The 24,379-nt window shown below is 40.0% G+C and overlaps 1 protein-coding gene across 3 annotated transcripts in view; it reads right to left on the minus strand.

The window, feature by feature from the left end:
- Window positions 1-24,379, minus strand: part of ATXN7 (ataxin 7) — an 86,485-nt gene that overhangs the window by 16,511 nt on the left and 45,595 nt on the right. For all 3 annotated transcript variants that reach the window (XM_056501147.1, XM_056501146.1, XM_056501145.1), the window contains one exon: window positions 20,007-20,111. In XM_056501147.1, the coding sequence (XP_056357122.1) occupies window positions 20,007-20,111 (105 nt within the window). The remainder of the gene's footprint in view (window positions 1-20,006; window positions 20,112-24,379) is intronic.

The raw sequence follows: 24,379 nt of genomic DNA on the forward strand, positions 1-24,379 counted from the left end.
CAGCAGAGCACAGACACTGCTATGGAAGAGCACCTGAACATAGCTTCAGATTTTACTCAGCAAGCAACTAAAATCCCTTTTGCAGCCCTAGTCCACCAGCACTCTGATCTAACCATGACAAAGATAAAAATAAAAATAAGGTCCATGAGGATTTAGCAGGAGAAACTGGGAGCTAAAACAATCATAGGCATAGCAGGCAAATTACTCTTCCTTTGCTGTCACCCTGGCAGGGTGCAGCTGCTTGGTCTGTGTAGGAGCTTGATCTGCTGCTCAGTCACTTATTCCTGCTTCATTATCCTGCTCTAATCACGGGACCTAGATACCAAGGATTCTGCCTTAATCTTCCACTGATGTGCCTTTAATCATGCCATCAATTCTGTACACACTGTAAGTCAGGATGCGGTCACTCCATCTTCAACTGTGTAGCGTTTGACCTTACATATTTAGCTGAACAAAGTCATCTTCACTACAGCAGGAAGGGTACAAAACAGAATATTTTGGAGCCCAAACAACCACTTTGACAGACCAACAAGGCCTGATGGGCACCAGTACTGTCTATCATGTCCTGAGATGCTTTGTCTCACTGTTTCATAAAAAAACATTGGTTTGCATCTAGCAGCTGATATTATTGTTTATCACTCAGTGTTAGCAAAACCACAAGAAGAAGCCAACTGATAGTCACGTATGTTTGTGGCACTAAGAAACAACCACACGTAATATCTTTTAAACAGATAATGGCCAAGCAATACTGATGCAACCTTATGTCTTGCACTTCCTCACTTGAGAAATAATCAGCATAGTAAGTTTATAATAAATAAAACTGTGTTAAATTATACATAAGCAGGGTAAGTTTTGTTGCTGCCATTGAAAACAAGAGAAGGAGAAATGGAAAGTCATCATCCTCACTAGTAAGATTCTGAATGCCAACTTCAGTTGAAATATTTTGAAATATTTCAAAGAGGAGATAATTATGTAACTATAATTTAGGATAAATTGTAATTTTTAAGGTATAACTATAGCATAGGATGGGTTTTAATTCTCTAGTAGCACACACTTCCCAGGCAGGAATGCCATCTCCTCTATAGTACCTGCTGCAAAACAGTCCCAAATCCAGCTTATCTTCCCTGACATCCAAGATTGCCACCACAGGAAAGAGAGTGAGCAGCAGATTACAATCACAGTTATTAAGAATATAACAGTAAATTAATGTATTTAAATAAATAGCCTTTAAGTATTTCCCTTTCCCAGATGCTGCCCCTCCACAACCAGTTTTTTCATTTTTCCTTATTTGTTACTAATCCTTTCAAAAGCCCCTTGTAGTCAGCACACAAGTAGTTCTGTAATCAATTTCCACATGGTTTAAAATTCCTCCCTGAAATACATTGGTTTTCCCCCAAGAGATGTAAAATAGCCTTTGAAGCATCAAGCATAGTGCCATCCCAAGCCTGCAGACCGACTGGGGTTTTCTGTGTTGTTTAGTGGCTAACTGGAATTAAGGACACTCCCATCAGGTTTGCTTGAGCTATTCAGAGCTCCCTCAGACCAGTAAAACTACTGAGAATAGTGTGGGAAAAGTGATAGAAGCAGGACACTAAACTATTCATGAAGCACAAGAAAAAAATGGAGCCAGGGAGACCAACTGCTGGAATGTCTCCCCTCTTCACCCAGAGAAGGATGTTCACCCTCCTCCTCCTTGCTCAGGTAAACCCAAATGCAAGGGCTTTAACATCTCAAAAACACTGTGGGATAACATCCAAGCTCAAACTTCTGGTACTGTTCCCCAGTGAACTTGCCAAGAGGTGTGGTCAGTAACTGTCCTGTAAATCTGTTAGGCACTGAAATACAAATATGGCAAAGTTATTATGGAAGGACAGCAGAGTGTCTTAGATGGTAATTGGGCCATGGAGGGATTATAACATCCATACTATGAACACTAATCTCTGTGTAGCCTGTTGATGACATGACAATACCTGCACTATCTGATTAAAAAGCAGGTATTGAGTAAGTCATTCTTTTGCTATTAAAAAACCATAACGCTTATTTGAAACAAACTTCAGAAAAGCCACAGTGATGACAAACAAGAGCATCAAACAGAGGTAAGCAGTACAGATCAGCAGTGCCCCAAGATGCACTATGGATCAGCTCTCTCAAAAATATAAGACAACAGTTTTCCAGCTTACATTTACCTTGAATGACAATAAAGAAAAGCTTCAGTTTTCCAAAAAAAGTATAAAGCAAATTCAAAATAAATACCACATCCCAAAATTATTGCAAAGTTTTTATTAAACTTTGGTAAACAAAAGATTCATAAGGAACGGTGTGTTGAAAGATGCAAATAAAAAAGGGAAGAACCACCACCTTATTTCTGCTTTTCTCTCTCTGCCCACTCCCTACCCAGAAATTAGATTTACATCTTGAACACCATATTCTTCCTCTTCAGCATCAACAGTGTTCCTTAGAAGACCTAATCACATAGTATAATACTGTGTCATGACTTCAGATGAAGTCACCTATCCAAATGCTTGCCTGGCTTTCATCTCCCTAACGCTCCTATTCGTGCCAGATTGGGAATTAAATGTTTTCCCCTGTAGCTATTTCTTTACACCTAGCAAACTTTAAATGTTATATGTTACTGTCAGAATTAGTTCTGCTACAAAAGAGAAGATGTTGACAATGAAAACTTCCTTAAAAGCTGTTAGTGAACCAAAATACAAAGGGGGCTACAGCTAACTCATAAAGTTCTGAAGATGGGTATAAAAGAAAGGCCTTGAAATGGAAAGCTCTCCACACAAAAAGAGATCAACAAGAGGGAATTGACTCTGTTTTGAGCATGGAAGTAGGAGGAAATATCACAGGGTGTACACAAAAATAGTGATGTCAGCTAAGGAAATCACGTTCATTGATTAAGAAATTGGAGGATACAAAGTCACTGAAAACAAGTATTTTTCTTATGCATTACATGACTAACTAGTGACATCCACTGCCATGATACAAGAGCTTTGTAAGATTAAAAACTAAAATATAAACACATATTGGAACTGGCCCACTACAAAGCCCCTCTCTGCTGATGGAACTGAGGAAGGAGCTCCCGGGGCTCTCTCATGTCACACCCGTGTCTCACCTGTACCTGCACACTTACAGGTGTGACAATCCACGTGCTTCCCTTAGGTAAACAGGACACTCTACACTGAGTGCTCACCTGCAGGAAAAACTCAAGAAATGAGAACAGCATGGGGTTCTGCCTGCACAACTAGCACTTCTCTTCCTGTTCTGAGGTTTTAAGTGCAAAATTTTTAACTCTTTCACAATGGGAAAGAATGGTGGGAAGCAAATCAGTGGTATTGCAATATTTCTCAAATTTCCAAAATTTGAAATTGCAAATTGCATGTTTGCATTTCAAGAATTTCAATTGCATAAATTGAAAGCAAATAACTTGGTTTCTTCTTTTAAGTCAAATCCCTACATTACTCCAATTAAACATTTTTTTGCATTATTAAGTTTCGAAGGATAAAAAAGGAACATTATCACTGGTCAATCACAAATGGCATAAAACAACTGTTTTCAGGTTTAAAAACACTGACCACGTTAACTTTACACTAATTAAAATTTTACTGCAGCAAAATCCTAGGGAAATCACTAATACAGTCAAATGAGGGCACAGACCTACTGTGCCTGCACAATAGTGTCTTTCAAATTAAATATTACCAGCCTTTTCACACTTCCTTTTGAAAGAATGGAGCAACGCTGTAATTAGGATGTGCTAACTAAAATGTTTGTGCAGTTTAACCTTTTAAATGAAAAACATGACTGCACTTGACACATGCAGGCTGTGGCTGCATTTCCCATTTCCTCCGGGGCTGAGACAAACAGCACAGACCCTCCTGGCCACAGCCAGAGCAAAGGGAGCGTGTTTGCCCTCTGCTTTACACATCACACGGGTGAGCACACTCAGAAAAACACGCTAAAATGAACACGCTCTTACTAGTTTCTTTAATTAACATTTTGATTAACAGCTGCCAGTTTATCTAAGGGGCTGACAGGGCTGCAATCGGCTGTGTAATGTTTGATTGCTGTTTTATATCTCTTGCCAGTCTGAGCTGCGGCTTTTGGGGATGGTCAAGTTTCCGCCGGGAAGCGGCTCAAGGCCCTGCCCGTGCCCGGCCTGCGGCTCTGGCGGCTCTGGCGGCTCTGGGCTCTGTCCCTGTCCCAGCCCACTGCCTGCTGCTGCTGGAGCGGTGCCACACGGCTCCGGTGACATTTCACAAGGGCTCACGGGGCCGCTCGCAGCGCTTAATCTCTGGCTGGGGGATTTTCCAGGCCGTGCACACCGCCCGGGCAGCGTTGGGCCACATCCGCCCGGGGAGCTGCGGGCAGGGCCCGGGCACGGGCACCGTGCGGCCACCAGAGCCGTGCCCAGGCTGGCTGCACCGCAGGCCCGATGCCAGCCTCGGGCAGGGCACACCCACACACACACACACACACACACAGAGCCACGGGCACTGCTGGGCCACATCCGCCCGGGGAGCTGCGGGCAGGGCCGGGCACCATGTGGCCACCAGAGCCGTGCCCAGGCTGGCTGCACCGCAGGCCCGATGCCAGCCACGGGGAGGGCACACACACACACACACAGAGCCACGGGCACTGCTGGGCCACATCCGCCCGGGGAGCTGCGGGCAGATCCCGGGCACGGGCACCGTGCGGCCACCAGAGCCGTGCCCAGGCTGGCTGCACCGCAGGCCCGATGCCAGCCTCGGGCAGGGCACACACACACACAGAGCCACGGGCACTGCTGGGCCACATCCGCCCGGGGAGCTGCGGGCAGGGCCGGGCACCATGTGGCCACCAGAGCCGTGCCCAGGCTGGCTGCACCGCAGGCCCGATGCCAGCCTCGGGCAGGGCACACACACACACACACACACACACACACACACACACACACACACACACACGCACAGCCACAGGCAGGGCACACACAGCGCCGTGCCAGGCTCTGTGCCTGCTCCTGTCATTGTCACGGACAGCGGCCAGGCCTGGCCAGCGCCTCCAGGGCCATTTCTCAGCCACCCTCCTTGGGCTGACCTCACCAGCCTGGGGCACCACCATGCCCAGAGCTGCAGCTCCATGGGTTACCCATGAGCTGCACAGTCCCTGCCACCCCACTGCATACTCCTAATGTGCTTTTCCAGCTGCAGAAATCCACTATTTACTGTCCTGAATTCCAGATGGGTCTCCACATCCTAAGTCTCCACGCTCTGAGGTCTGTCAAGGTTTTGGATTTCTACCCAAACCCAGGACATAGATAGTAAAATCTAACTTTTACCAAATAATTAATTTCTAGACCATTTCCTAAGTAATCACTTATAAAAATTACATATCTGCTGACAAAAGGAGTAGTAAAAACCAGTTTGTGGCTTTTGCTCTTGTTTTAAGTTACCATAATGAAAGCTGAAATTTTTGGTCTTCCCTCACTTATCAAATTACACACAAATTCATTTTTAAAACCCAGCAAATTACTTTTTCACTAAAATAAGAAGTTTGCCAAGAAGAGAGGCTGCTGGCTTGTACAAACACCTTTGTGTATTAGCACTGGTATGTTAGCATACTACTTTTCTTCATTAAAAAGTTTAAACAGAAGGTAGTACCGTTTCAGCAGACTGGGCTTTGTTAGAGTTGAAGGTTTCTTTCTTTATTTAAAGAAACCTGGAGGTTACTGCTCCCATTACCAAGCTTAGAAATTAATACTAAATCCTAAACCACAGATACTAAATATTAATGTTCCCATGTCTATACACTCAAAATAGGAGACAACAACCAGCTCCTCTGTGGCTCCAAATTTCAAGTTGACAGCTCATGTTACCTATCCATTAATTGTTAAGGACAACTCAGGAATACAAAGTCATTTCCTTGGATTATGCTGTTTTAAAAACACTACTCCTTCCACCACTAAAATTAGTACTGGAGGCATGCATGTTTTTGGAGGATTTGTTTCTACTGTACACTCCTCTACTTCACACCCATAATTAAAACTGGGTAAGTCTCCAGCAGATTTTAGTGGTTCACAAAATTCTTGACTTCAAAATACTATGTGGGGAACTAGCACTGACGTTTTTGTTAGAAACTAGAATTCTTAGTCTTTGATTTGGCCCATTCTTATTTTAGGGACAAGAGGGCAAGTAAGTTTTATTTTGTTGCTTATTCCACAAATAAACTGACCAAGATCAGGCAATGTAATTCCCACATGGAACAATGCAGAAAGCTGTCTTCCTTCTGGGTAAGAGTGAGGACAAAGAACCCAACTGCTCAGAAACCCCAGCAGCTGGGCATCAAGGCAGGAGCTGGAATGGAAGGGAGAGGCATGACGGGACAGTCACACAGGGAGAGAGCAGCCCCAGCCCATGGGAAGGCACACAATGGCACACAGGATACAATGGCATTTTTTGCCTGCCTATGTTATAGCAGGAGCATATATGCCAACTGCCTCGATCCATTCATTTTTACCTACTGTTTTCCAGTGTCTAAAGGCTTCTGAGTAACACTGTAAATATTCACAAGGTTTCACCTTGAAAAGGATTGTGTGTGTGGCACAGTGAAATCACGTGCTGCCAGTGTACTGTGACAAATGCAGAAGTAATCTTACTCAACGTAGTAAAAGCAACTCATTATGTAAGGCAATGAAATTAGTAAGTTCTTTTCCTGGTACTAAATATTGCAAGAGGTTTTATTTTCTATCAACAGTACTTGAAGCCATTGAAAAAAATCCCTAAAACATCAACAACATTAGATTCAATATAAACACTCATACCATCAGTTAATACCTGAGTTCAGAAGCCTAAAATTAGCCCTGCAAGCTGTGATAATGCACTGTGCAGATCCACACACAAAGAACACCCACCTGCACACGCTGCTCGCTCCCAGGGAATCAGGCTGCAGAGGAGATCCTGCTCTGACATCAGGACAGTGCAGGAGGGAGACAAGCAGTTTGATATGAATCACTGCAGAGAACCTAATTTCCAGGTCTTTGGTGTTACACAATCACCCAAGAAGGACAACTTGAACTGTGCCAAAAGCATTGCAATGGAAGAAAGTTTGCTTCCTACCACTCGAGACAAAGAACAGCATGAACCTCCTCTCTGTTTTTATTTTCTCACTGAACACATGTGACACAAAAAGGTATTTATATAATTTGTGATGCTATCACTACACACACACAGTTCCCTTTTATGAATGAGTACTGCAGAATGTCAAGAAACAAAACAAACAAACAAGAATAAAATTGGGTGAGTGGAGAGAACCCAGAAGTTGAAGAATCCTGCATATTTTCCATTATCAGGAAAATTTATTTTAATAATAAAAATTCTCCAGCTAATCTTTTACTTGCATTACATTTCTTGTCTGGTTTTATAAAGTGAGATAAATGCAGCTCTGTCACATCTCCTTCCACTTGTCTACATTATAGTGTTCTGTATTTCAAAATTAGGCTTATTTTAGTAAAACTGAAGACTTGGATTTGAGATGGTGCCCTCCCACACCCCTGCTGGGAGATGTCCTGAAGACACTGGTGTTTATTATTAACTGTAAAAGCACCATTCAGATAGCAAAAGTAAGAATTCTTAGTGCTCTTACAGAAGGAAGGTAGGAAGATCTTTGCTGGCTGGACACCATGAGCACATTCCAGCCCAGCTGTGCACATGTCTTATAAAACTGGCCACAAAAAAAAAGGAAAAAAAGGAAAAAAAAAAAGAAAAAAAAAAAAAAAAAAAAAAAAAAAAAAGGCAAAACACGACATGAAACCTGAAGCTATGTCTGTGCACAGAGCTGGATGTGCTGCAATGGGAGAGTGATGGCAAAACACACAGGACAAAGCCACAGACAACCAGGCTTGACAGTCTTCACTGCATATTAAGACTCACTTATCCTTTCTCAAAATTCAGCAAACTCGGGCACCAATTTCACAACCACTTTAAACTGGCTGGTGCAAGCTAATACTGCCACAGGCAAAAAGCATTCCTGCCCTCTCCCCCAATCCTGACCACTCACAGCCTGAGCCTCTGCACCATCTGCTCTGTCCACAACAAAGAGCAGAACCATGTGCTCTACGGCCCGACAGTGTCACACACCAAACGCCTGCTTGTGCCAAAGCTGGCAGGGAACTGAGCGAGGACTAGCAAGAATTAAACTGTGACTTGATCCCAGAGAGAGGGCTGCAGGGTGTAAGAACCGGGCACAAAAGCAAACTGGGTTGTGAGCTGCAGTAATGATCAGTTTGCCAGTTCTTAGATGCTTTGAGGGGTACATAGAAAAAAAAAAAAAAAAAAATCAGACTTCCAAGGAATTCCATCTGATTGATATCAACAGTGCATAAGCTGGGCTTGCTTACACTGCAGCCTGCTTATGTTTACATTTAGTACTGTCTAAGATGATTTTGTTGTAAATATTTTGCTTTAAAGAGATTGTTTAGATATTGGCTACTATTATTATTCTTCCTGGAAGGAAGAGAATAATGGGCCTTGAGCCAACATCAAATATCCTGAAGTTGATCAATTGAGGACTCTAGTGTGCTTACTTAGAAAATCAACTTTGCTGCTATGGGAGGTGCATGAAAAGAACCCCCTGGTTTGCTACATAACACCACAAAGCCAGCCTTAGTAAAGGAGCAGCAAAATCATAAAAAAATTCATGTCACTGCCTTGTATTTGGAAATGAGTGATCTGAAGTACCAGCATGAATTAAATTCCCAGAACCTCTAGAACCACAAGGCAATGGATTTTGAAATACGTGGATTTTTTTCTTTAGCAGCTGCCACTTTGGAGAGTGTTTTACATGCTGCAGAACAAAACAAATATATTGGGCAAGATTACTGGTTTTCATGTTTTCTTTTCCAAGTGAGCAAGCTCAGAAGTTCCTCAGGTTTCAGAAAACTGGATCAAGTCCAAAATAAAATAGATGACTGAGTACAGAGGAACAACTTGACAGGCTTGTTGGTGCACAATCAAGTGACAGCACTTTGTGCCTTAGTATCATCTCCACTTACACAACATGCCATTTTACACCAGAAATACAAAATATAAATGCTACTCATGTAGCACGTGTGTACACATAGAATGAAGGTACAGAATTATGTCATTTCCAGGGACTAAAATCAGGAAAGGACATTGAGTCCATTACATTTCAAGTGTACAGACATAGCTATTGTGAATTCCTGCCACCTGGACAACTGGGACAGGGCAGAGGAAATAGCAAACAGCCCAGGAGCTCTGCAGGGCTTTCAGCACATCATAACTATCTGCCAACTCCAGCTTCCCTGGACGTGTTCTTGCAATTACAGAAAAAGGGGATGAGTATGGCCCTAAAGGTCAGTGCCCATCTTTGATCTGAATAGAGACCAATCCTACAGAGAGAAAAACTTGGCACTGACCAGTTCCTATGTGTCACCAGGTGTCAGTCTGTGGCAAGCAAGATGTGAGCATCAAGCTTTGCAATGCCACACACATATAAGTTTATATCATTTCTATGGCTATTAAAGCAGTCCCAGGTATTTTTAGAAGCTAGCTGGTGGATTGCTTCTTGACCCACATGATCACCTTTGGTCAAACAGTACCTGTCACTGTGATGGGGAGGGGATTGAACTGTGGCAGTTTAAAAATCTTTGCTCAGACCTGAGAAACCAGGAGAGGGACAGTGTGGCATCTTTCCAGGCATATACATGGTTACATGTGGCTTGTCAGAGGCTGCAAGCCAAAATGAAACTGAAGAAAACGAGTGCTAGCTAGTCCCATGCCAATGAGCAGGGCCAGAGCTTTTACAGAGTACTACAAGGCTTCTCATTATAATCTAGAAAAGTAAAAGAAATAAAAACAATTCCTTCACAAAGCCCACACTAATACAGCAGAAAATCAAAATCCTTAAGACCTCAGGTGACAACTTCAGCCACATAGCAACAAAAGAAAGTCAATTTTCCTCTTATCAAGAAGAGCCATGTATTCCACGTGAATACCATTTGTACCATCACACAGTGGTGAACAGCTCTTAAAACTCTCAGTGTACATCACATAAAACTGACAGCTCCAACCCAGCTCTACAGATAATCCACAAACATTGGAAAGTTTTAGGCTCAGAGGTGGAAGGGTGCCCTGGAAGGGGCACACCTTCTACCTAATGCAGAGAATTCACCACAATGCTCCACAGAAACCAGGGCTTTTCCAGGAGTCAGACATGACAAACAGGTTCTTTGCAACTGGTAGGGTCACACAGAGAGGACACAGCACAAACCACTCCTAGCCTGGCATAGACAGAAAATCCTGTAGGGTAAAAACATAACAAGTTGATCTGGCTAAAAGAGAACGTTTCCTTTCAGAAAGCTACTTTGTATAGAATTGTGAATTAAAGGTTTTCTGACAATCTTGCCAAACAACAAGGAAAAACTCAGTTATGCAGGAACTGCTTCAACCCTGCAGGCACCTGGTCTAATTGCATCCCTTACAAAGCACTGCAGAGGGAAAGTGTCATACCAACCTGGACAAGAATCGCTTGACAGTGGTCTTTTTTCTCTAATACAACTTAGTGATACAAAACATCATTTCTGCCTTTGTGGCCAGCAGCACTCTGACAGGGCAGAGCTTGCATAAGGCAACAGAATAGGCAAAGTTTATCAGGAGTTTACATATTAGACACACTATGGCTTTTTTCCTACATTTTTTGGTATTGTTGAAAAGATTAACCTGCTTCTCAGCTGCACAACAACTGTAGGAACATCCAGACAAATCATAGAGTAAGAAGAATTATTTTCTATACAAACACTACATTATGTATTTGTTTCATCAAGAGGAGATAATAGGGCTTGGAAGTAATTTGGCTGTTATTGCCTGAGATTGCTAATGATGGCTATTAGACAATAATATTATCACAAACTTACATAAAATTACATATAATATGTATCTATTTGCTTATTTTCTACATTTTAAAAATATATTTGTAATTGTTACATTCTGTTACAGAATTCTCACATAGTTGGATAATGCAAGAGCTAATCAAAGACTGCTACTGAAAAGCTGTTTGAATCTTTGTTACAGGTAGACAAAACATACCACTTAGAAATCTAAATTAACTTCCAGGCCATTTACATTACTTGGATATAATTATTTAGTGTTAGACTGAATTAAGCCTAATGAGAAATTTTAAAAGGTGGCATTAATTGTATTATTTTGAAAGTGAATTTGACTCTGGAGTTATTTTTTAACTTAAAACCAAGCCATGTGGTTATTGATTGTTATTAATAAATAAACTTACAGGTTTCATTGTATAGAAAGTGTTATACACTCCCTCTTCTGGTTATATCTCAAAAACACAGTTTCTAGACTTGAAGTGTATCATATGTTAGATTTTAAGTGTATCATATTGTTTGGAAGAAAAAAACCCTCAAGGCAGTATCATGTTTCTTTTTAAAAAGCCAGCAAGCTGGTAATCAAAACCAAATAAATAACAGGTGAGACCTACTTGACATGCCCAACTAAAGTAAGTAGCATCTACTTTTTAGCTGTGCCTAAAACCAAAATATTATAAATTTCTTCTAATTTGGTAAGAAAAATATTGTTCAAAATTTTTTCCAAAAGTCGGACTTGTGCCTAATACCTGATTACCATTCTGTGCACTATTGCTGTAGGTGAGAATATAGATTTGAAAATGCTGCCAACTTTTCCTGAGGTGGCAGATGAAGTTCCTACAAAATACTGTTTTTATGTTGGTCCAGCATAGATAACTTTGCTTCATCTAGTACACTACACCTTATCTTCTCTGGGGGACATTATTCTAATAGCAAAAGCTGCTGAAGGCTACACATACATCCTACTGTCTAAAAAATATTATTCACAGAAAATGAGAATTGTGAAATAACATTCAGAAGGCCAAGCAGAAATAGTAAAAGCAATGCATAAGAAACCAAAAGATAAGCTATTAATAAGTGCACACACATGCATATATTCATCTCTCCCCTCAATGCTCAGTGCCTGATAAAGCCAGGAGATGTGTCTCAAGCAGGACAGACCCTTATTGCCCTCACCCCCCACCAAAATGTGCAAAATCCAAGAACACCACAGCAGAACACAAACCATATTAATAGTATTAATGCTGCCAAGAAATTGAGAGAGGAAAAACTTGTGAAAAAGCTTTTGTTTTGCCCTCTTCTTTTACCCCTTGTTACAGAGTAATAAAACCAGCACTGTACCTACTTCATTTTTCCTCCTCCAAGGTAATTTTGTCCTACCTTCCTTATTTAGCTTCCTCCTTACTGTCTTCATCTACTTCTTTTTACATGTATTTTACTCAAGTTCTTTGTTTTACATTTCCCTTTTTAGCTATTCCCTGGTGTCCTCTCTTTCCCCTCCTCGGACACACACACACAGACTGCAAACCACTTAATTCCAGCTTGTGCTGGAATTCCAGCCCTGCCAAAACTGCCATCCCCCTGCCTGACAAAGCTGGGCACCACTACCCCAGCCAGGTACTGCACAGCCAGCTGTGGGTATCTTTGCAAAAAGTAATGTAAATGATGGTTACTGATGTGATTTCCTTTCTGACCTATGAAGTTGTGCTTGCAGAGAAAAAGAGACCATCCCAAACACAGCATTTGTTCAAGAAGCAGATGCTGGGATGAGAGGGTACAGTCTGTGCAACTGGAAACTATGTACTTCAATGGGGGGGCAAAAAAAAAAAATAAAGAAGGCAAAGAAACCAATGAAAATTATTTTCTTCATGACAGTTCAATACTCAAAACAATTTTACAAGCTTCCCAGAATACTCCTCCCTGGAATCACAAAGCACTGTGGTATTCATCTGAGGTTTGCAGTTCTTGGAATAATCTACACAGTTCATGAGAACACACACTTCTCCCCAAAAAACAAATGAGAAAGTCCTTATAAATAATTCATCTGCATGTGGTTAGCTTTTGAAATTAAACTACTACTAACCCCACCTTCCAACACCACATTCATATCTCCATGGCTCTGACACATTTCCATCTCTCCAGAACGGCAGAAATTTGTCTCTTTTTCACTTCAACTCAGGCTTGCCCCAGCTCCCCAGGTTGAGCAGGTTGCAGCCTGGTTGTCCTGCACTCAGCTCAGGGCAGTGTGCCATGGCCAGCCCTCAGTGAGTGCCACCTCCCCTGGCTGCGCTCCAGCCCGCAGGAGCGGCTCAGGCGGCAGAAAGAACCCTTTAGCAGGGAAGGAAACCTTCCAAGGATGTGGATCACGTAAGCTGATGCAGAACAGCCTTCCCTGACCCCACAGAAAATCAGGAGTGATGGCTGGGAGAGCTGTGTCCTGCTCCACACGCCGCTTCCTCTCACAAAATGAGTTCTGAGGGATGAAACTCAACCTTGACTTCTAGATTGGTTAAGTCCTCTCATTGTCAGTCATTTTTAATTGTAGACTTGATGCAACTATCCCACCTGGCTTCTTTCAAAGTGAAGCTGTAGTCAAATACACTCAATAGCAACTTTTTATTGGAATTATCTGTTCTCTCTAGATCTTATTCCAATCTATTGATCAACACGCTTTCTCCCTCTTGCCAAACAACTATTTCTGTGATAATGAACAAGGTACTGCTTCTTCTTTTCCCACAAAGATAAATATTTGTTTTTCTTTCTTTACACTTGTTCTTCCCCATCAACTTTTATTTTGAAAAGCAAGCAGTCAGTCCCAGTGTCCAGGCAAATACCCAGCAAGGAGATCACTACAAATGAGCAGGGTTCTTATGAAACCCTTGCATAATTTTGAATGTTAGGACTTGTTTTAAATATTTTAACGTTTCAGTAAGAATAGAAGAGAAAAACCCAAACTTTCTCTTCAGTCAATATTAAACCAAAAGGATTTTTGCATCTAGGTCTTCAGCTATAGCAGAACAGCATAAAATTCATTTCACATTAACCAAAGGTTAGAAAAGCCTACAGCACGTCAAGCACTTGAGTTACATGATAAGCAGTTAACTGAATAATCAGTATCTCTTAAATCTGAAGCTGAACATCACCTTTTTTCTTGGCTGATACTTAAAAATTGCTTTATGTCTTCAACCAGAGCTTGACAAACTCACATACCCACAAAAAGGGAGGAAGTTTTACTAGAAAACTGCCACCAACTTCTCAAACAGACTCCCAGCTTCCATTAATAAACAAAGACCACAGCCATTCTGTGTACAAAAATAATCTCCTGCATGTGAACAGTTTGTGATGATACAAGTAACCACAGCACTGAACTCCACCGCTCTGTAAAATCTGCATGGCACATTTGGTATTCAGCTAATGGCTTGGGGGTGCACATTTCAAAGTTCAAAATATGTTTACAGAGTTTATTTCCACATTATAATAATTTCTTATTTAATGATGCATTATTTAAAAATCACTAAACAGTCAGCTAAAACTTTTCTTTTCCTTCTGAAACAAATCCTGTGCTGACCTCTGAGCACATTCCCTGCTATACGCCAAGATGATTCTTGCAAAAGCTACAGAATTTCACAAATCTCTACCAAGAAGTTAAACTAGTTGTTGCTGGACCCACAGATTAAGATCCAGCTGCTGGAACTTCGACTGTGTGAATACTGTGACAGGACTGTGCATTTAAACAGAAGCTGCCAATGATAATTTGTTAAAACATATACATTAACTGGAGCCACAATATGCCAAATGCCACCTGTGCATGTTTGGCAATATGTCTGGCAGATTGCTCCAGCACATCTGTGCCACACCACAGAATACTCAGGTTTTATTTTGGTTATTAGAGTCCTACAGAAGATCACTGATACCCAAGAAAATTCTTACAATTCATGAAAAACCTTTTCAGACTGCTTTAAAAACACTTTAGTGAACAGTGGACATTAATTACTGAAACAAATTGCTTGCTGCCAAAAGTATGCAGGCCATAATGAAGGCTTATCCCTCCAAACTGAGGATGAGCTCAAGCAATCTCCCACGAGAAAAAAAAAACACACACACAGTAAAACCCCAAAACAACCCAAAAACCAAGCAACAAACAACCCAGTCCTCAGGTCCAATGGCTTTGGAACAAGATTCAGTACATTCCTTTCTTTTCTTATCAGCTTCAAATGCTGCCTTGTACAGACACTTTATCTGTGACTTTGTAATCCATGAATCCATGCTAAACACACTCTCTACTCTAAACAAGCAATACATACACAACAACTTAAAAACATTAAATACTGAGAGATTTTTCAGAACAATTAGCTGCTGCCAAATTTAACAAAAATACAGGAGGACAAATTTGTATTCCATTCACAGTGTGAGAAGAACCCAAACATGTAACACTGCAGGAACTGTGATACTTGTTATGTATGATACACATCCAAAATACATCAGCACACCTGCAGAGGTAGTTAACAGATCATTTTTCTCAATTAAAATCACTAGCATCACGTGTTGTACTCTCTCTGAATCCAGGCACTTAACACCAACACAAAAAAACACCTTTAGTACTCTCGAAGTGGAGACCTGCAAATGAAAGGTAGGTGTGGGCCCTGGCAGAGGGAGGAAGGACCTCAGTAATACAATTAGATGGAGACTCACAAAAGACCTCGAACAACCTAGAGGATGGACCCAAGTAACCAGCAAACATCCCTTTGTCTTCTGCCAGGATCTGCCCTCTGAGTGCAAGGTTGTGTGATGCTCTATTCCAATTCCACAACCTCCTAGAAACCACAACAGATGATGGGCACATCTATGTAGTAACCCTGCTTCTGATTCCTATACTTCAGGTTTAAACCTGCACTGATTGGAAAGCAAAATGTTGAAGCAATTCCCCATCAGCTCTCAGGCCAGCAGCAGCAGGCAAAGCTCACGGTGGTTGCTCACCTTTGCCACTGTGCCAAACCCATGGAAGTAAATTAAAACACTTGACATAGCTTTTTAATGACTCAACAGCCCAACACACTATCATCATCTCTTTCCAACACGTACTGTACTCATGGTTTTCACAATCACTACATGAGTCACAGGCACTCTCAGTGTAAGTTTTACAGGTAGCCTTCATTATTATTGCTGAGAGTTTAACCCTATTTTGTATTCATGGAAACTAAGGCACAGAGAGGGGAGAAAAAAAAACTGAAAAAAAAATAAGGAAAGTTAGAAGGAAGAAACCCCACACATCTCTATGTTGATGGTACTTTCAGACTGCTGAGTTCTCTCTGAGCCAGAGAAGCAGCTCTCATTAGCCAGGAGGCTGATAACCACAGGGAGATGAGATAAACCTGTGGAACAGCTCAAATGCCAACAAAAGGTCACACAGCCTGAAAACCACGGCACTTCAGGGCTTCCACGAACAACCTGAAATAACTGTCATGATGGCTTCCTCAAAGAGCAGACTTTTGAGGCAGAACCAGAACTGTATCTAACATGTCTCTGGGGAGGAGAGAATGGAAATCAAAGGGAGACAGACACATCCCACTGTCCTGAGGAGCATGACAGCTGGCACGTGATCACCCAGACTGTAGAGAAATACTCCTGGAGAATAACACTTTCTGGGAATAGGTCATCATGATAAGTGATCTCGGGTGCTTCACCCAAAAGATTCAATGCCTGAATGTTGAATCTTTTTCCATCTTTCACCTCTGAAGCGATCTTGACTCACCCAAGGAAGATGCTGATACCATGAAAGTGCAGCCACTCACAAAGCAACAGCAGGAACAGGAGCAATAAGGGGCTGCAATCACTTGCCTGGTCCCCCAAATGAAAACAGCTGTGATCTGACAGAACAGAGGATTTGTCTTGGGACAACCTTTCCTTGGCTGGCTGGTGAGCTCCAAGGGACTAAAGCCACTGGACTGCACTGCCAGGCAGCTACTGTACCACAGGCTGGCTTCAGATATCTCATTAGATTAGACTGCTCTCAAAAACAAACCTGCACGTGGTGTTATGCATACCAACTTTACAAATCAAGCATAGTACATATACCAACACCACTGAATAAATTATTAAAATGAAATTCAGAGCCCAAAAACATGCTTGGATTGCCTATAAAAGTAGAATTTTAAATTAGTATCTTTTCTAGTCAAATGCATGAAATAGAAAATAGTTACATACACAAATCTGTCATTTGTATCAATAAAGTATTTTACTAAAAAGGTGACATATTCTAATTAATAAGGCTACATTTAAGTTGTTTCTGACTATTTATGGTCCAGAGAAAAAAGCACTTTCAGCCTACCTAGTTAAGTAGTTTATCACAAATATGCTTTGGAAGAAATTAATTAGCTCATTAGATTTAACTAATACTTTGTTTAGCTTTCCTACAACCAAAGAGACATTTTAACAGAGCATATTCTACTGCTTCAGAAAACAAAATTCCACATGGTAGATTTCAAAAAACACCAAGTACAGAAAAACACACCACTAGGAGCTGTAGAATATTTTAAGAGATTAATATTTCTTTGGCAACAATTAAAAGACCCTAAGAACATAACAAAAATATACATTGATGGACTGCAAATTTTCAGAATTTTTAAATCCCTGAAATCATATCATCAATAAAAATTCAGGGTAAACTAACTGTGGTGAAACCAAATGGTGCTTTACTTTCTTGCTATTATGAAAACACAGTTTTTATTTTAAAATAACCATGTGTTTTGACGACTTTAGCAATTTCCTTCTCCTGAGCTATACAGTATTAAAACAAAAAAAAAAAAAAGATCTTTGTCTGGTAATAAATCATCTGCCATATTTATCAGCTTTCATATATAATTTTCTAAATGAAGGGACAACTGTGTAAGGATTTAGAAAATGGGAAGGCTGATATAAAGCTTTGAGAACTAGTGCAACACAAAATCACCAGGTCAGCCTTCTTACCTGAGGTTATTAGATTGGCAAACCGAGGTCCTTTAATGATGCTCACCCCACCCAAGCCTGTTTTTCTCATCAGAATGACCCCGCCTGTTTCCTCTGCACGCCACAGCCCGTGCAGACTCTCCATTGTTCAGAACAAGCCTCAGAAACACCAAGAATAACCTCACCATCCCTATCTGCTCCTTCTGCACTTCTCAAAGCATGAATCTGCCACTGATGTAAGGCTTCTATCAAGAGAAATGTTCACATTTAGAGATCACACTTCCACAAAGTGATACAGCATGGAAACATTATGTTAGTATTTATTATGACTTTAAAAATACTTTCCATACCTTCATTTTGCAGTTCCCTGTTCACCCTGAGCCTTTTAAATTGCAAACAGTGCTTACAGAAGAGTTGGAATTAACTTCTCATAACAAGTCTAACAGCAGTACAAGCAGCATTACAACATGCCATGCTTCCATGTCCATGCTCAAGACATAGTGCTGCACCTATTCAGCTCCTGACTGCTTCTGCCACCTGTCCATAAAGACAAACACATCCTGCTTCCTACCAGACACCTGTTTGTCACACACTGTTTGGAGATCACCTGCCCATTTCATATAGACAGCCTTAAGTGTCTGCAGCTAGACACACCTCTCCATCATTACAATATTACTGACCTCAAGATGGAATATTCAGTATGCCATCACTCAGAACTCTGTATCATACAGTCCTCCCCCATAAATTTATTTTTAGCTGTCAGAATTAGTTTAATATGATATTTTAGAAGGAGTTATTGGACATCTTACGTTGATATTCAGTGACACGTGAGGAATCTTACTGGCAAGGGGTAGATTTGCTCTTGGCTAGCAAAAAGGCTTACAGCAACCAGAGCAAGAAAAGCAAGATGGCCTTTTCTTCTTCTGGTTCCCAACAGCTCTGGAGACTTAAACCCACAAAACTGTGTGTTTAAAAAAATGATTAGTACAGCCATCCACAGAATAACAAGCAAACTATTAAGAATTATGACACAAAACCTATTCAGGTTCTTCTCTGAGTCATGCTGTGACACAACTGCAGGATCTAGCAGCAAGGGTAGGGCTATAATCCATAAGGCAATATAACACAAAGCCAAGTGAAAGAGAGAAAGGAGAAGATGACCCTCTGCACAGCCCAGAAAGGCCCTTTTCCAGTCTCAAGGAAGCAGAAGTGAGTATCTTTTCTTGCCATAGCACTGGACTATTTAAGATGCATGAAAAGTTATCCCTTTTTCTCAACACCAGAAGAGGTTCCCTGCCCATACCCAGCTCATATCCTTATAAACACCAAGCCAACCAGTAGGTGCACTGGCCTAGAGAAAAGAGACAGTGCACAAATACATGTACAAACAGGGAGGAAGGACTAGCTCAGAAGATGCTTTGTCTACCACGTTTATGAGGAGCTGGTCAGAAAACACCTCATGAATTTCTTAAGAAACAAAAAGCTGAATTCCAAGAAACCTCCTATCCAAATATTGGCATTAAATTGCTTGTGGTTAATTTCTAATCTTGAGAGAAGCATGGAAAAGCAGAACCACCCTCAGTCAGGCTTGGAGGAAGTAACCAAGCACTTGAACTGGCATAGCACTTCACATTTTCTCACTCCTCTCTAAACACTGGCCAACCAACAAAACAAGAGCTTCCTTACATAGTTTATACACAAAACCACTGGACCAGTAAAACAAATACAAATTGATAATTCTAAAAATAAATAAATAAACTTACTGGCTATTGGAAGCTTACTACATTTTACAAATGTCACTGTAAGTTTAGCTTTCAGTTCAAGTTCACAGTTCACACTGTACCAGAACCCATGTAAAAATAATCTGTATAAATACACAAATAGAAATGACACACAGAGACACAAACACACTACACATATTGGCTGTGAAATACACTAGATATGTAATTTTGAAACTGAACTGTAGCTATGCAGCATTTCAAGAAAGCATTAAAAAAACTAAAAAGAACAAGATCTTTATGTAATTGCATTACAATGTATATAAAATGATTAAATACAGGTTATGTTCTTTGATATTTTTTATAATTTAATGATCTATTTACCATCAATTTAAAAAAAAAATTGCCAGGCTTAATCCTGATTTAACCTCACCCTTAATTATTAAAAATAGTTAAGCACTTACCATAATGTGATTGAAATGCCTGTGGTTTTACGACCTGATTACAGTGGTTACACATCACCAAATAGAAATCATCATGAGCCGGGCAAAGACCAAATATTGGCATATCTAAAAACAAAAAGACAAAATGGCATCTCTCAGCTGCTGACAATTATAGAAAAACAGTTTAATTACAGAGCCATGACACTAGTGTTGAATCAAAATTTTAGAGACATTTGTATCAAATTTGAAAATGAGGAAAAAAAGAGCATATAATGCAATAGATAATTTTGTGCTGGAGTATTACAAAAGCAAAATCTTACTACAAAGATAAATGTAAAATGAGTGATTACTTGTAGAAAACATCTATTAGAAAACTGATTTAGGACTGATTATTTTATACCAGATGCAAGAATGTAATAAAAAAAGACTGACTTCAATTGAGACAAACATAACATAAGAGGGGATGTTATGTATTCTGAAAAGGGCTTTGGATTTTATTCCAATGTCATTAAATGAATTCAAAAGTGAACTTCATTTGCTATTTAATTTTTTTAAACACACAGTCATTCACTGGGCAGAATTACATGCCTAATGGTTTTATTTGTTTAACAGTGCATTATAGTCCAGCCATCTGCTGCCAGAGATCCATGGAACAGCTACACAGGAGAGAGAACCAGAGATAACAGCATGTCAGAGCATGTGTGGATTGTGGAGATAACACACATACTTGGAGACTTTTACAAATAAAATTAGTTTCTACAATTTTGTTTTTAAGAATACAGTTTAAGAATATATATAACAGTTATAACTGCATTCAGAGACTACTGCAGCAATAAATCCAGCATTCACTACACAACTTAAAGGTATATTAACATTTTTAGTTATATAAATGTATTCAGTCATTAAAAGACAAAATGGAAACTACAAACCTAATATGTGGAGGATCTGTAACACTATTTAAAGGTTAAAAACTGACATAAGCAAACTTATTTTCTAATAAAAATCCTCAAGTAATACATTTATCTTAACAGAAACTTAGAAAATAAGTGAAAATTAATTACTCTTGTGCTAAAACTGACCCCAGAGTTTTGTTTTATAGCTGCTAATTTGCCTATGTATACATTTAGCAACATCTACTGCTTTGTTCATTAATAGAACAGCAATTATGAAATAAATTGAGTGTGTTACACATTGAGTGTCCATAATTCAAGGCAACTGCTTACAGAAAGAGACATCAGCCCTGTTCACTTTTTTTCCTCACAGAGAACATATCCACACCAGAACTACTTCCAGAATTGGTATGTATTTCCATAATAAAAATATTAAATACTTTTATTTAATAGACATAAGGTCTATCCCACATCTTACTAGCACTACGTCAGAATTAAGCATGACACCTGCACTAACAGCCCAAACTGGATTTTGCAATGGATGCAAGTGCAATGACTGAAGACATCTAGCTTGGCTGAGAGAGATCACAGCTACCTTCACCTAAGTCACAGGCACCTTTTCACAAATGAGGTTACATCAGATAAACAAATAATCTGGTTTGCACTTCTTTAAGCAGCAACTCTTGCTTATTTATTTATATGATATTTATTGAAAAAAGCATCAAAACCTGTAGCACACCCAACTACTGCAAGCCAGGTGGAATCAGTAAATATATGCTGAGGGGGGAAAAATCAGATAGGAATAATAAACTTCCATTTTTCAATATCTACTTTCTGTGATGTAATATTAACCCATGGAAGAAAACAATTATAAGCTTAAATAGTCAATGCTAATATTTCATGCAGGAGTATTCTCTTTGGGTATGCCCAGGTATCAAAGTTATACACTGAAGCAAATCATCCAGGGTAACTTTCACCAAGTACCAACACACTGGGATGAATGGGACAGCAACAGCAGGCACTGCCTGATATTTACATTGTTAATAGCCCACACAACTACACCTGAGGCAGCTGTAAATGCACTGTAAATGTAAATGTAAACCTGCTCCCAGAGCTGTACCTTTCAGACTGTACTGAATTCTCAGACTTTACACCAGCTTGTACTGAATGTAGGGGGGAATGGTTAACAGGAGACAAGAATTGCAAAGATAAAGCACTCACACCAGTCAGAGACACCACATTCATGTACCATCACTCTAAGAAACCTTCTATGGATATTTGCTGGCAATACAAAACTGCAATTTTAAATGGCAACTGAGATAAATTGACAGAAATGGATGTAAACAAGTGTTTTCCTAGGTCAGTTTAAGGATCCCAAGAAATCTGAATAATTTACAAAGGTCCTTTACACTGTGAAACACCTTCAGTTTTAAAATCTTAGCTCCAAATTACAGAAAGCAAGGACAGAATGCCAAGAAATACACAATCTCACAAAGGACCATTCCAAGAGTAAAACCACTTGACACAGAGAAAAGGATTTGCTGCACACACAAAATCACAACCTGATTTCCAAGGAAGTCATGCACAAGACTCCAGCCAGATCACACAAATCAAAGTAAAAGATCTTGTACCCCACAGTGATCTCCTAAAGCACTGGTATCAGAACAACATCTCAGTGAGGGAGTAGCAAAGGTTAGAGGCCTCAATGCAATTTAACAATGGCTTTGAAACTGTAAGGAGTGTCACCCAACCAAGATCATTTAAGGCAACTGGAAGAGACCCGAGTCCACACTTCCCAATCCAGGAGCCTCATTAGACAGGAAAGCTTCCACATCTTTAATGTGACTCTCTGTCATTAGCTGAGCAGGGCAAGAGCAGTTTTCAGGGAAATCTTACTTCTCATTCTGTGCTCCAACAGGACAAACACATAGGTGGTACAGTTAGGGAGTGACAAATTAGACCATGAAAATTTAAGAGAACAACATACAGAACAGTTTGACAAAACTGACATAGTAAGTATGTACCAGGAGTAGGCAATGGATGCCTAATTTTTCTGTCCCACATCAGCCATTTACTAAAGTTCACATATATCTTGCAGTTGGTATTCTAAGATCTAATACTTCATACTTGATCTACTTCACGACATGCACATTCTCTATTTAGAAGTCTAATGAAGTTTCTAGTACTTAACCAGTGTCATCTCAATGCACTGTTACTCTGGGTTTGAAGATTACTTTTTGAAATATTTCACTAGGTAATGCCTGTGCCTCCCAAGGAAGAGCCTGGCAAGTGTGATTCATACGTTCCTCTTTCAAAGCTGGGCTCATTTAACTCTCTCCATCTGGGAATGTTTTTCAAGGTCAAACTAAAAATTTAAATCAAGACCTCAAACTTTCCATGTATTTTTATTTGTTGTATCAACAAACAGATAGTATTATAAGAGCTGTTACTTGCATTAATTCTATTAACACCAGAGAGAAAAAAAAAAACTTCATTTACCTCCATAAGAGGAAGCCTCTGGACTGATCTCCAGAATTCACTTCCCCTTTCAAATGTAACTGAGTTTTTTAAAAAATAACTTCAAATAATACATTACTGCACTCTTTACCAAGACCAGAACAAGCCTATGCCATACACAATTCTGAGATAACTATATCATTTGTTGAGCATGTAATAAGGAAAATGCTTCCTATTTGGAAAAGGTCAATGTAGCATCATTTTCTAACAAAAAAAGAAAATGCAATAATGGATAATTTGGCATATTGTGCATCAAGTAAAATGGAGCTCAGCATGCCTCATCTGGAAAGTTTTCTTACACTGATCTGCCATCTCTTCTTCTCTGAAACACATTGTGGAAACACACAAATGACTGAATAATTTCTTAGTATTTCCAGCATTCTCTTTTAGGACACTAAAGAACCTCATGCTCATTAAAACTAACTGTGCCTGCATACTCTCAATCTCTCCATTCTATTACTTAATATCACACAGAACAGAACAAATAAAACAGGCTAAAACTACCTCAGTTAGAGAACAGGCCAGCAGCTTGCATTTATTTAGCCACTAGATTTCAGTGACCATGAACAGCTATGTATTTTAACTGGATTTTTCTAACTCCCCAAATTTATCAAATTTCCTACAAATCTTGTTGCCTCTTTTCAGACTGGGACCATTGCACAGTCTCTCTACCCTAGTATCTAGTAAGACAACATCCTTTCTAGAAATGAAATTAAATATTAACAAAAAAAAGTGAGGTTAAGATGTTCTCCAGGACAGCAACTGCTGGAGGAAAAGAATAAAGGGAGCCTGTGTGCAGAGACCAGAACACCAGTTTCCTATTTGCCAGAAGTCTGCTTATTGCAATTCAGAGGAGGAGAATGAAAACTGAAACAGAGGAAGAGAAAGCAAAACTACCAAGAGGTGAAAGTGCAAAGAACAAACTAGGTTATGACAAAAGAATAGAAAACTTGATCAAAGAAAGCAAAAGGAGTATGTAAAAGCAGA

This window comes from Oenanthe melanoleuca, chromosome 12, assembly GCF_029582105.1.
Source record: "Oenanthe melanoleuca isolate GR-GAL-2019-014 chromosome 12, OMel1.0, whole genome shotgun sequence".
NCBI classification, from domain to species: Eukaryota; Metazoa; Chordata; class Aves; order Passeriformes; family Muscicapidae; genus Oenanthe; species Oenanthe melanoleuca.